Source organism: Henckelia pumila, chromosome 1 (genome assembly GCF_033568475.1).
Source record: "Henckelia pumila isolate YLH828 chromosome 1, ASM3356847v2, whole genome shotgun sequence".
NCBI lineage: Eukaryota > Viridiplantae > Streptophyta > Magnoliopsida > Lamiales > Gesneriaceae > Henckelia > Henckelia pumila.
The window spans coordinates 162,482,935-162,494,800 of NC_133120.1; the positions used below are offsets into that span (position 1 = coordinate 162,482,935).

The 11,866-nt window shown below is 36.2% G+C and overlaps 1 protein-coding gene across 4 annotated transcripts; it reads left to right on the forward strand.

Annotated features, from left to right (window-relative positions):
* The first annotated feature begins 837 nt into the window (after positions 1-837).
* Positions 838-5,884, forward strand: LOC140882769 (uncharacterized). 4 transcript variants are annotated; one of them, XM_073288989.1, is made up of 4 exons: positions 838-3,499; positions 4,792-5,040; positions 5,134-5,168; positions 5,260-5,884. In XM_073288989.1, the coding sequence occupies exon 1, from the start codon at positions 1,075-1,077 to the stop codon at positions 3,004-3,006; it is 1,932 nt and encodes a 643-aa protein (XP_073145090.1). In that variant the 5' UTR covers positions 838-1,074; the 3' UTR covers positions 3,007-3,499; positions 4,792-5,040; positions 5,134-5,168; positions 5,260-5,884. The 4 variants fall into 4 exon arrangements, with proteins under 4 accessions (XP_073145090.1, XP_073145073.1, XP_073145082.1 ...); XM_073288972.1 differs by having other exon boundaries at positions 4,792-5,168; XM_073288981.1 differs by having other exon boundaries at positions 5,134-5,884.
* The last annotated feature ends 5,982 nt before the right edge of the window (positions 5,885-11,866 follow it).

Consider the following 11,866-nt stretch of genomic DNA (forward strand, 5'->3'; position numbering starts at 1 on the left):
AGAATTTCATTTTGATTTTTGACGTGGATTTAACATATAATTTGAAATTTGATTTGATAATTAAAAATATATTATTTATATAATGTTTTCTATTGCTTATTTTTTAAAATTATTTTTATTAATATATTTATATAAATACTCAAACATCTTTTATCAAGAACAAAAAAATATTTTTGAATGGCAAAAATTCCTATGAGATGGTCTCAAGGGTCATTTTTATTAAACGGATCTATTGTATGAGTTATCCATTAAAATGTATTACAATTTATGCCAAAAGTATTACTTATTATTATAAATATGAGTAGGGTTGACCCGTCTCACGGATGAGACCGTCTCACAGGAGTGTTACTCTTTTTGAATATATAAAAAATATTAAAATGGGGTCAAAAAATATTAAAATTAGTTTTTTAAGAAATGAAAAAGTTTATGAAGATGAAATTAAAAAAATACCCATAAATCAAAAATAAAAAGAAAAGAAAAGAAAATTCATCGAGTATTGATAAATTTTTATATAATAAAAATTTTATCTACTTCATATTATTTAATTTAAATATTTGAGATCTAGGTCTCAGGTTCGATTCTCGCTGACTGCGGGTTAGTTTCCTAATTTATTTAGGTTGATTTTGTTGGTTTTTTTGATTGAGACAAGCACGTCACGAGTTCATATTCAAGTCCCGTCAGTTGTGCGAACAATTTCATTCTTTAGTGTTACAATTTGATGTAATTTGATATCCGATGTACTTGTATTAAAAAAAATTAAATATTTGAAAATGAATAATAAATTAATATAAATTCGAGTGAAATAGGAAAATAGAATTGTCTGGGGACGGGGGTATATAAGATCGTTAAATCCGAAAAACCCCTCTCCCGAATATGCTGTTGCTCAAATTTGTAGAAAGTTGTTAACTCCTTCTATCTCCATTCTCTGCAGGCATATCCACCTGCAACTCCAGCTTTGAATCTCTGTCCGAACGAGGTGCAATCGTAATTATTTGCTAAGTTATTGTTTATGTTTTGATGTGCAGCTTCTGAATGTTCATTCCTGAGTTGATGAAATACCTTCGATGAATTTAAATGGCCAAGCCTACATGGATTTTCACAAATCTGTGCCTTCGCCAGAACTCTAAATCATTTATCGGTTCTAATCATTTTCGAATCCGGAATCAAAGCCTCAGTATTGATCATATTAGTGGAAATGCTGAGGAGTCGATACGGAATCCTGACACCCCAGATGAAATTTGTGGTCAAAATCAAGTTTTTGAAGTCGGTGAGGTTAGTGGAACTGTGGAAGAATTTGTTCCGAAGCCTCAAAACCCAGATGAATCTATTCATCAAAATCAATTTCTAAATGCTAGTGAGATTGCCAAAGAGGTTTCTGTTTTTATTAGGTCCCAGCCGAGGTGGGAGCAAACCCTTACGAGTGTTTTTCCAACTGTTAATTTTGTGGATCCTAATATTTACAATGAGGTTTTGAAGCAGCAGAAAAATGTGCTCTTGTCTATCCGGTTCTATCATTGGCTCAAGTCTTTGAATGGGTTTTCATTGGATCCAGCTTTATGTAAGGAGATATTTCGTAGGCTTGTAGAGGCTAATGCTGCCGGAGCTGCTGAGAGTTTTCTCAAGGAAACAAAGTTTGAGCCTGAGCCGGAGCATTTGGAGTTGTATATTGAGTGCCTCGGCGAAAATGGGCTGGTTGAACAAGCATTTGACGTGTTTGAACGTTTAAAAAAGATTGGTCATTGTGCGCCATTGCAAACATGGAATTCAGCTCTGTCCTGTGCGCTAAGAACCGAAAGGCTCGACATTTTTTGGGCACTATATGGGGATATGATGCAGCATAATGTCGTACCAGACATAGATACCACAGGATACTTGACTAGAGCCTTCTGTATTGACAACAATGCCGCGAAAGGCTACAATCTTCTTCGACAAGTTTTGGAGGACGGGCATGTCCCGAGCAAAATCGTTTTCAATAAGCTGATAGCTGCATTTTGCAAGAGTGGTGATTTTGGGAAAATGTCATCTGTTCTTCATATGATGATTGCCAAGAATTGCTCCCCAGATATTTATACATATCAGGAGGTCATTAATGGATTGAACAAAAGAAAAATGAGATACGAAGGTTTTCGGGTTTTTAATGATCTAAAGTGCAGAGGGTATTTTCCAGATAGAGTCATGTATACAACCATGATTCATGGTCTCTGTAACAACAAGTGGCTTGGAGATGCGCGAAAAGTGTGGTTTGAGATGACTCAGAATGGAATCGTTCCTAATGAGTACACATACAATGCTTTTATTAATGGTTTATGGCGTATTGGCAGCATAGATGAAGCTGAGAAACTTTATAAAGAGATGATTTCCAAAGGTTATGGTGAGTCTACGGTTAGTTGCAACACTATGATAAGTGGACTGTGCTTGAATGGAAAAGTGGATGAAGCTCGGGTATTATTCGAACGGATGAAAGAGAAGGGTATTGCAACTGATTCCATTACATATAATTCTCTAATTAAAGGCTTCTCCCGAAAAGGGAATATAGCTGAGGGATTGTATTTTTTTCATGAACTTCTAAGTCACGGATTTGAGCCATCAACTGCCTCATTTACTGTTTTGATAGAAAGGCTTTGTGAAGCTGGACATGTGGAGCAAGCAAAAATGTTGTGGAGAGATGTTCTAGATCGGGGTATGGAAGCGGCTGTTTTTTCTCAAAATAAAATCATTGTTGCATTAGGTGAACAGGGGTGTTTCCAAGAAGGAGTTGCATGGCTGAAAGCTATGATTAAGAATAATATGACACCAGAGAAGAAAACTTTTGAGAGGCTCATTCAATGTCTTAGTCTTGCTGATAGATTGGATGATGCTTTACTTGTTTTAGATTATATGTTGAAGATGGGTTTTTCGCTCGAGAAATATGTTTGTAATTCGTTGGTGAATAAACTTTGCCAAGATGATTCGCGTACTATAGAGTCGTGCTTGGAGGAAACTTTGCAGGGAAACCAATGTCATTGAGGCGTTTACTTGTGTTTCAGTTTTTCGTTTAATTTTTATCAATTACTATGATGAAATGGAAAAATGATTTACTTGCCACGATGAGTTCTGCATTTCTTTTGCTAAATCGAGTCAGCTTTTTTGTATAAAAGAGATAAATGAACGCCTTTTTTACTTTAACGTATGGGCCAAATATTACCTGTATAAAGGAAATTTGATATACATTTTTCAATAGAACAAAGAGATTGATGGAATCATGGAGGATCAGATAAATTCAACATTAGCAGATGATGAACTAATAGAAATTTTCTGACATTTAGATTCAATATACAGCTGAGATGCTTGTTCTCTCGTTTGCAAACGCTTGTTATATCTAGTGGGGATGAGCCGCAAAACTGTCCAGTTTGGTAGATCTGGCAAGACTGACGATTCGATCATCCTGTTTGCTGATCGGTTTGTGAATGTCCAAAGTGTCTATATCAACGAGACTTCCAATTCCAGTGCTACCAAATTGGTAAGTGCGCCGGCGGAAACTAGTTTGATAGTCAGTCATCATGTGAGTTCTCAATGTGGTTTTTACATTTTCCTTGCTACCGAATTCATAAGTCTCGACTTGTGCTAGAGGAAGTTTTTCATCTGACAAGGAATTTCCGTTACAAAAATCCTTCCTGTTCTTTGGCAAAGACTGGATAAATTTTGTAGATGTGAGATCTATCTTTCTGAATAACCTATAATAAAATCTTTCCAGCGTAGCCGATCATGCATCCTTGGGATATCTTAATTGGTTTTTCATTTATATTAAGATTTTCGGGATAAGTAGGTTTAGAAAAGTTGGTAAATATCAGCATGGATTATAATTTCTGATTGAGATGATACTTTATTCTTATTCGCCCCCATTTTACTGATTTATTTTGTTAAAAATGTGTTCAATTACTCCAAAAGCTCATGTCTGATCAGATTTACCATCCAAGCATAATTCATCTCAACTCATCAAATTTGTGGTGATAACATATGTTTGATGGCATCAATTAGTGTTGCTTGTTTGCAAACTCTAAAAAATTGCTTAAACTATGCACCTTGAGTTGCTTCCCCATGGTTTTTATTCTTAGTTTGAAATTGAATGGATAGCCCTGAGCATCTGTATTATGATAACTGGGAGAATTGCTTGTTTTGGAGAAATTGTGATGGCTTTTTTGAAGTGGATGGAATCATGTACATTGCGCATGATATTTAATAAGTGAAAATCTGATAAAAAATTATAGAGTTGTCACGAGCTGATTATTTACATTTAGAATGCAGTCCAGGTTCATGCATCTAAAATCCTTGTCAATTATGTTGCTTATACAAAATCATGCCGAACTTTGTTCTTCTTGGGTGACTTTTGAAATATGAGTTTAAACTGCAAATATATTGCCTTTAACGGCTTTGTTTCAAACTTCTGGAATCATCTTTGGAATTTCATTGTTTTCTATTGTGGGGCAGGGAAAAGACGACGAGATGTTGGCTCTTCTACTTCAACTACTTTGTTCTTCTTGGTTGACTTTTGAAATATAAGTTTAAACTGCTAATTTATTGCCTTTAACTGCTTTGTTTCAAACTTCTGGTATCATCTTTGGAATTTCATTGTTTTCTATTGTGGGGCAGGGAAAATACGACGCTATGTTGGCTCTTCTACTTCAACTACTTTGTTCTTCTTGGGTGACTTTTGAAATATGAGTTTAAACTGCAAATATATTGCCTTTAACTGCTTTGTTTCAAACTTCTGGTATCATCTTTGGAATTTCATTGTTTTCTATTGTGGGGCAGGGAAAATACGACGTGATGTTGGCTTTTCTACTTCAACAACCAGTTTTGACCGTGAATCTAATAATAATGTATCCAATACTCCGATAACAAGACAGGAACTGGCTGTTTGTCAAACTCCGGTTGGAAGCTGTTGGTGGTCACTTTGTAAAACTAGAAATATTGAGCCTTATTTGGTAGTCGAATGTGACAGATTTGGGGCTAAGATCTTTTGCGTAGAAATGTAGAACTCTAAAATCTTTGGATTTACAGGTGATTGCCAAAAATTTTACTTTGTCTTTGTTTTGTTGTCTGAATAACACTTTGCGTCAGATGTACCCTGGTTTTGATCAACATGTTTGGCAGTGTTATTTGATCAGTCCAACACCCTGTTATTTCTGGTAACAAGATCTGAAATCATCCTCCCATTCTGAATAATTGTTTTAAGTATGGTGGATGGTGTGAAATGGAATTCAGAATTAAATACTGCAGAAACTTGCCTGGTTGAAGGTTTGGCTGAGGTGGGAGCATGTTGCAGTGGGCTTAATGATTTAAATTTGCGGTTTTGTGAAGGCTCGACTGACAATGGACTACTATTGTTGGCCCTTAGTAGTGGGAGGACTTTGAAATCACTTGGAGTCGCTTCTTGTGCAAAGATTACTGATGCCTCATTAGAAGTGGTGGGTTCTCATGGCAAATCTCTTGAAACTGTCACTAGATTCAGAAACCATCCATGACATCATAGGCTTACTTGCTGTGGCCAAAGGATGCCCTCTGATGAGAGTTCTGAAACTACAGTGTATGAATCTTACAGATGAGGCTTTACCAGCTGTTGGTTCTCTCTGTTTTTAGTTGGAGTTATTGGCTCTATACAGCTTCCAGAAATTCACTGACAAGTCACTTTTTTCTGTTTTCTATTTGGTCTTTCTCATTCTTAGGAGGTGTTGTAGCTGTGTAGAGAAAATAGAAAGAAATATTTTCATATTCTGTAAATATTTATTTCCTAAATACTTGGGGATAATTTTGTATAGTTTCTTTTGTTACGGGATTGTGCCTAGAATTAAGCAAAAATACTTTGTATAAATTTGTAGACCTAGAACGATTGTAACATAAGAAAAAATTACTGAGAGTTTCAGAATATACTTCATTCTTCTTGTCATGAGTTTGATTTTTGCCATTATGTCTTTTTGTGTGTTCTCTACATGGTATCAGAGCCAGTTCTTAACACTTGCCCTGTAATTCCGGTCCAGCATAGTCGTGCGTCGTCCACTGTTGTGGTGGTGTGCGACACAATATTCTGAAGCGTGGGGTAGCAGGCTTGAGGGTTGCCGTTTTTCAGTTGAGGTGTATACTGTACCTCTTAAGCCCAATTATAATATTTTTGGGTCCAATATTATCCCAAACCCTAAGCACAATATTACTCAGTGCTTCCTAAGCCCAAAAAAACTCTGAAAAATGACTGAACTTCAGGCGATCAAAGTGGGATCGTGAAACCAATGTCTGCATCTGGTGTGATTTCTACACTTCACGCGATCAAAGTGGGATCGTGAAACCAATGTCTGCACCTGGTGTGATTTCTACTGGGCTCAAAAACTCTTCAATCCAATTCACCATTCACAAATTGAATGGAAAAAACTATTTGAAGTGGGCTCAGTCAATTAAATTAGTAATCGACGGCAAAGGAAGACTGAGCTATTTAACCGGAGGAGTTCAAGAACCAAAGAAAGACGATCCAAAATGGGTAAATTGGAAATCAGAAAATTCTCTGGTCATCGCATGACTCGTAAACTCCATGGAGCAATCAATTGGTAAGACCTATTTGTTTCTACCGACAGCAAAGGATGTGTGGGAAGCGGTCAAAGAAACCTATTCGGATCTGGAAAATTCATCACAAATTTTTGAGTTGAAGACCAAACTGTGGCAGTCTAAACAAGGTGAGAAAGGAGTAATTGAATATTACAATTATATGAAAACACTATGGCAAGAATTAGACCTCTGCTATGAAGAATCATGGGAATGCAAACCTGACAGTGTCAAATTCTATAAACGCATGGAGAATGACAGAGTGTACGAGTTCTTGGCCGGGTTAAACCATGAGCTGGATGAAGTCAGAGGCCGTATATTGGGAAAAACACCTCTGCCAACTCTGAGTGAAGTATTTGCAGAAGTACGTCGAGAAAAAGGGAGGAGGAAAATGACGTTGAATGATAATGTGTCACCCACTACAGAGTCCTCAGCATTGATCAGCAAGAATAATTTCCCCAACACTCACATTCGACAAGAAAAAAAGGCAAAACTTCGGTGCGACTATTGTAACAAACCATGGCATACTCGAGAAAATTGTTGGAATTTACACGGTAAGCCTCCCAACTAGAAACCGAAGAATTTTAAACCGAAGGGACGGGGTGGTTCACAAGCTTATGTGACTGAAAAAGAGGCACAAAATAGCACAGACATTTCCTCTGGGGCACCAACTTTCAGTAAGGAGCAATTAGATCAACAGTATAAATTGTTCCAATCCTCACACCTTTCACACTCCACTTCTGCACCAGCTTCTTGTTCCCTGGCACAAGGTAATTATGTACAATCTGTTTTTAGTGTGTCCACCTCATTCTATCACCCTTGGATAATAGATTCCGGTGCTACGGACCATATGACCGGATCTTTCAAAATGTTTTGTTCTTATTCCCCTTGTGCAGGAGATCAGAAAATAAAAATAGTAGATGGTTCTTTATCAGCCATTGCTGGAAAAGGATCCATTGTTATTTCCAGTACTTTGACACTGCATAATGTTCTACATGTTCCTAATCTTTCGTGTAACCTACTGTCCATTAGCAAACTAACTCGTGACTTGAATGTTGTGCTAAGTTTTCTTCGAATTTTTGTGAATTTCAGGATCTGGCCTCGGAGAAGATGATTGGCAGTGCTAGAGAAAATGGAGGTCTCTACTACTTTGAGGAAAAGAATAACTTGAGTGGACAAGCTCAACATTCCAGTTTCCTATAATAAGATATCCACATCGTACTCTAATTTTATTTCTCAGTTACATATAGTTGATGTTCCTAAGACTATACAGGAAGCTTTAAGAACTCCAGAATGGAAGAAGGCTGTTCTTGAGGAAATGAATGCGCTAAATAAGAATAATACATGGGAAAATGATTATCTTCCTGAAGGGAAACAAACAGTAGGTTGCAAAATGGGTATTTACAGTGAAGTTAAACTCCGATGGATCTCTAGAACGGTTCTCAACGGTGATTTAGAGGAAGAAGTGTTTATGGATGCTCCTTCGGGATTTGAAAAACAGTTTGGAGAAAAAGTATGCAAATTGAAGAAGTCTATGTATGGTTTGAAGCAATCACCACGAGCATGGTTTGAGAGATTTTCTAGATCGATCAAGAAACAAGGTTACACACAAGGACATTCTGATCATACAATGTTTGTGAGGCATACTAGTAAGAACAAAATGGCCATCTTAATTGTTTATGTGGATGATATAATACTTACAGGGAGTGATGAGGAAGAAATATCCATATTAAAGAAGAGTCTTGCATCCGAATTTGAGATTAAAGACTTAGGTCCTTTACGTTATTTCTTGGGCATGGAAGTTGCTAGATCAAGAAAAGGTATCTTTGTATCACAGAGGAAATATGTTTTGGATTTGCTAGAGGAAACAGGGATGAGTGGATGTAGACCTAGTGATACTCCAATGGATCCTAATCAAAAGTTTGCTGCTGAACAAAAAGGAACTCCGGTTGAAAAAAGGGAGATATCAGCGTCTTGTTGGAAAACTCATTTATCTTTCACATACAAGGCCTGATATTGCCTTTGTATTAGTGTGGTTAGTCAGTTCATGCATTCACCATATGAAGAACATTTGGAGGCAGTGCACAAGATTTTAAGATATTTGAAGAATTCTCCATGAAAAGGTCTGTTGTTTCGGAAAACCAATCAAAAAAGTATAGAAACATTCACAGATGTTGATTGGGCTAGATCCATATCCGATAGAAGGTCAACTTCAGGATATTGTACCTTCCTATGGGGAAATCTTGTCACTTGGAGGAGTAAAAAGCAAAATGTTGTAGCTCGAATTAGTGCTGAAGCAGAATTGAGAGCAATGGCAAATGGAGTTTGTGAAATATTGTGGCTGAAATTGGTTTTAGAAAACTCAAACTGGAATCACACAAGTTCCCATGAAATTGTTTTGTGAGAACAAGTCTGCAATTAGTATTGTTAACAATCCTGTTCAACATGATCGTACTAATCATGTCGAAGTCGATAGACATTTCATTAAAGAGAAGATGGAGAATGGAATCATCTGTATATCTTTTGTCACTTCTGAACAGCAGATTGCTGATGCATTGACGAAATGACACTTCAGGCCAAAATTTGAAGATTTCACGAGCAAGTTGGGCATGATAGATATCTTTGCTCCAACTTGAGGGGGAGTGTAGAGAAAATAGAAAGAAATATTTTCATATTCTGTAAATATTTATTTCCTAAATACTTAGGGATAATTTTGTATAGTTTCTTTAGTTACGTGATTGTGCTTAGAATTAAGGAAAAATAATTTGTATAAATTAGTAGACCCAGAACGATTGTAACATAAGAAAAATTACTGAGAGTTTCAAAATATACTTCATTCTTCTTGTCATGAGTTTGATTTATGTCATTATGTCTTCTTGTGTGTTCTCTACAAGCTATTATTGATGCAAATACTTTTGGCATTGCCATCAAAACTTTGATCTTACATAGACAGGCAAAAATATTCAAATGCATATACAATTGTGGGCATGCAACTCACTTTTGCATCACTTGTCTTTTTTTTGGAAAAGCCGAAAAGGTGAGATTGGTGACTCGTTACCTAAAAGTGGTTACGCATGTCCCTCCAAATAAGATTCCAGGGGTTTGATCAGTTGATCTTCAACACTATGTTACAAGGATTGTATCTGACCACGCTTTTTTTTTGTCCCTAACATACAAGTTTGTACCGTATTCTGCAATATTTTTCTAATTTTTACTAATATGACTATTAACTAAGTCGTAAAAAACATGCAATCATTTATTGAATGAGATAAATAACGATAAAATAGGAAGTATGTATTTAAATTTCATTTTCAAACAACGTTTTTTGACGGAGGGAGTAATATAATTTGAGTGAATTGGGGAAAATAGAAAAGTTTGGGGAATGATCTTCGACAAGCTTTTATTAACGGTTTATGATGTAATGGGAGCGTCGATGAAGTAGAGAAACTTTATAAAGAGATGTTCTCCACAGATTATGGCGAGTCTGTCATTACTTACGGAAGCTCGGGTATTGTTAGAATAGATGAAAGAGAAGGGCATTGCTGCTTGTATTTTTTTGCTCGTGGACTTATAAAAAGTGTTGTTCTCGGTGTAGCACACATAAGTCTTTCTCATATCCGAACTCAACGCATAAAATATCACCAGTTGGTTTCCTCGTTTTTTCTTGTCAGGTGGCATCAATTGGCCTACTAATCTATTTGGGGCTGCCAATAAGGCTCCATGATAATTTTGTGAATGTCGGATGAGGTTTTTACATAGTTTCCATCCCCCGATCGAGCAACCCCAAATGGATGGACTTACAAATGCCTTTCTTACTCATCACCAAATTAATAGATATTATTCATTGTTCGGTGCGAATGAGAAGATTTAATTTTTTTGGTTCATCCGATTAAATTTGATGCAATAACAGATTTTATCTTCTTATTTTTAGAAGTTTAAGATTTCCTCAACAGGCTACGGTATAGCTACCTTTGAGATGCTAATCTTATAGTTGTCAATTTGACTTTTTGTTATGAGGATGGAACATGCATCCACCATCCTATTATTTGCTTTTATTTTTATTTTTTTTCATATGCATGACTCAATGAATCTTTGGTTCAAAACTTTGTAAACCTCCCAATGGTCAATCCCTCATTATCAAAAAATAAAATAAAAATAAAAAATGAATCTACAGAAAGAGTTTGGAATTAAATATTTAGTTTTAATAAAAATATATGTTCAATTATTGACATAACATTATTTGAAATAAGGGCAAATTATTTTAAAATTCCCAAACCCAAACATTTCTTTCTCTTAACTCCCTACACTCAAATTTCTTTGTTTCAACTCCCTAGTGGTCCCCAAATTTGTCTTAAAAAAGTGTTTAGCATTTAATCCTTTGTATGTGGTATTTTTTACCTATCGAACCAGTTCAGACAAAGCAGAACTATCGGTTACGCAAGGTTTCCAGCCGATATACTCTGGATTAGGGTCCAACATGCTTCCGTAAGATGAATTAAATTAAAAAACCTCTTTGACCATAGTGTCGTCGGGTCATACCTGCCGAGTTTTACGAAGTGCTCCTCACACACCAACCACGCAGTCACAACAGATGGTTTCTGCACAAGCTCTTTCAACGAACCCAGCACAGCCTTAATTCGTTTTCTACCTTAAGGCGTATGATATATGAATTTAATTATAAAATATGAGCATGAAAGAACAAGAGACTTTAGAAAAATTATTCAGACATAATATTATTACATAAATCAACTCCTTTGAAGAGGAGAAGACAACTTGTTTAGCTACTCATAGTAGCTTTGTTCTTGAAATACAAAAAAAGAAAACTTATTACAATCTTAAAGAGAAATATTACAACAATTTATTTGTAAGAAAACTGAAGGAAATGATCGATGTCTTCAGCTTCCTTGAACGCTTGTATTTATAGCTGAGGTTCCACTCGTTTCACCGAGAAACTTTAGGGAATCTTACAGCTGTATGTCTTGTCCTTCTATGCCATTATTAATGGCATCTTTAGCTAGTGGATGAGTCACTCGTTTATTCACCTTGTCCTGTTATGCCATTATTGATGGCATCGTTTATTGGTGGAGGAGTCACATGTCGTCCTTTTTCTTTTGGCTCTATCCTCCTCATATGTCTTCTTTATTGTTGTCGGGGCATCTTCTGTTTTTGCAGTGGTCCCCTGAAAAAATGCATCTTTTGTGGTCCCTGTCCAGCTTTGCTTGTCTCGAAAAAATCTTTTCGATCCGTTTGGGGTTTGATTATTTTTCCGAACTTTGGCTCCTTCTGATCAGGACAT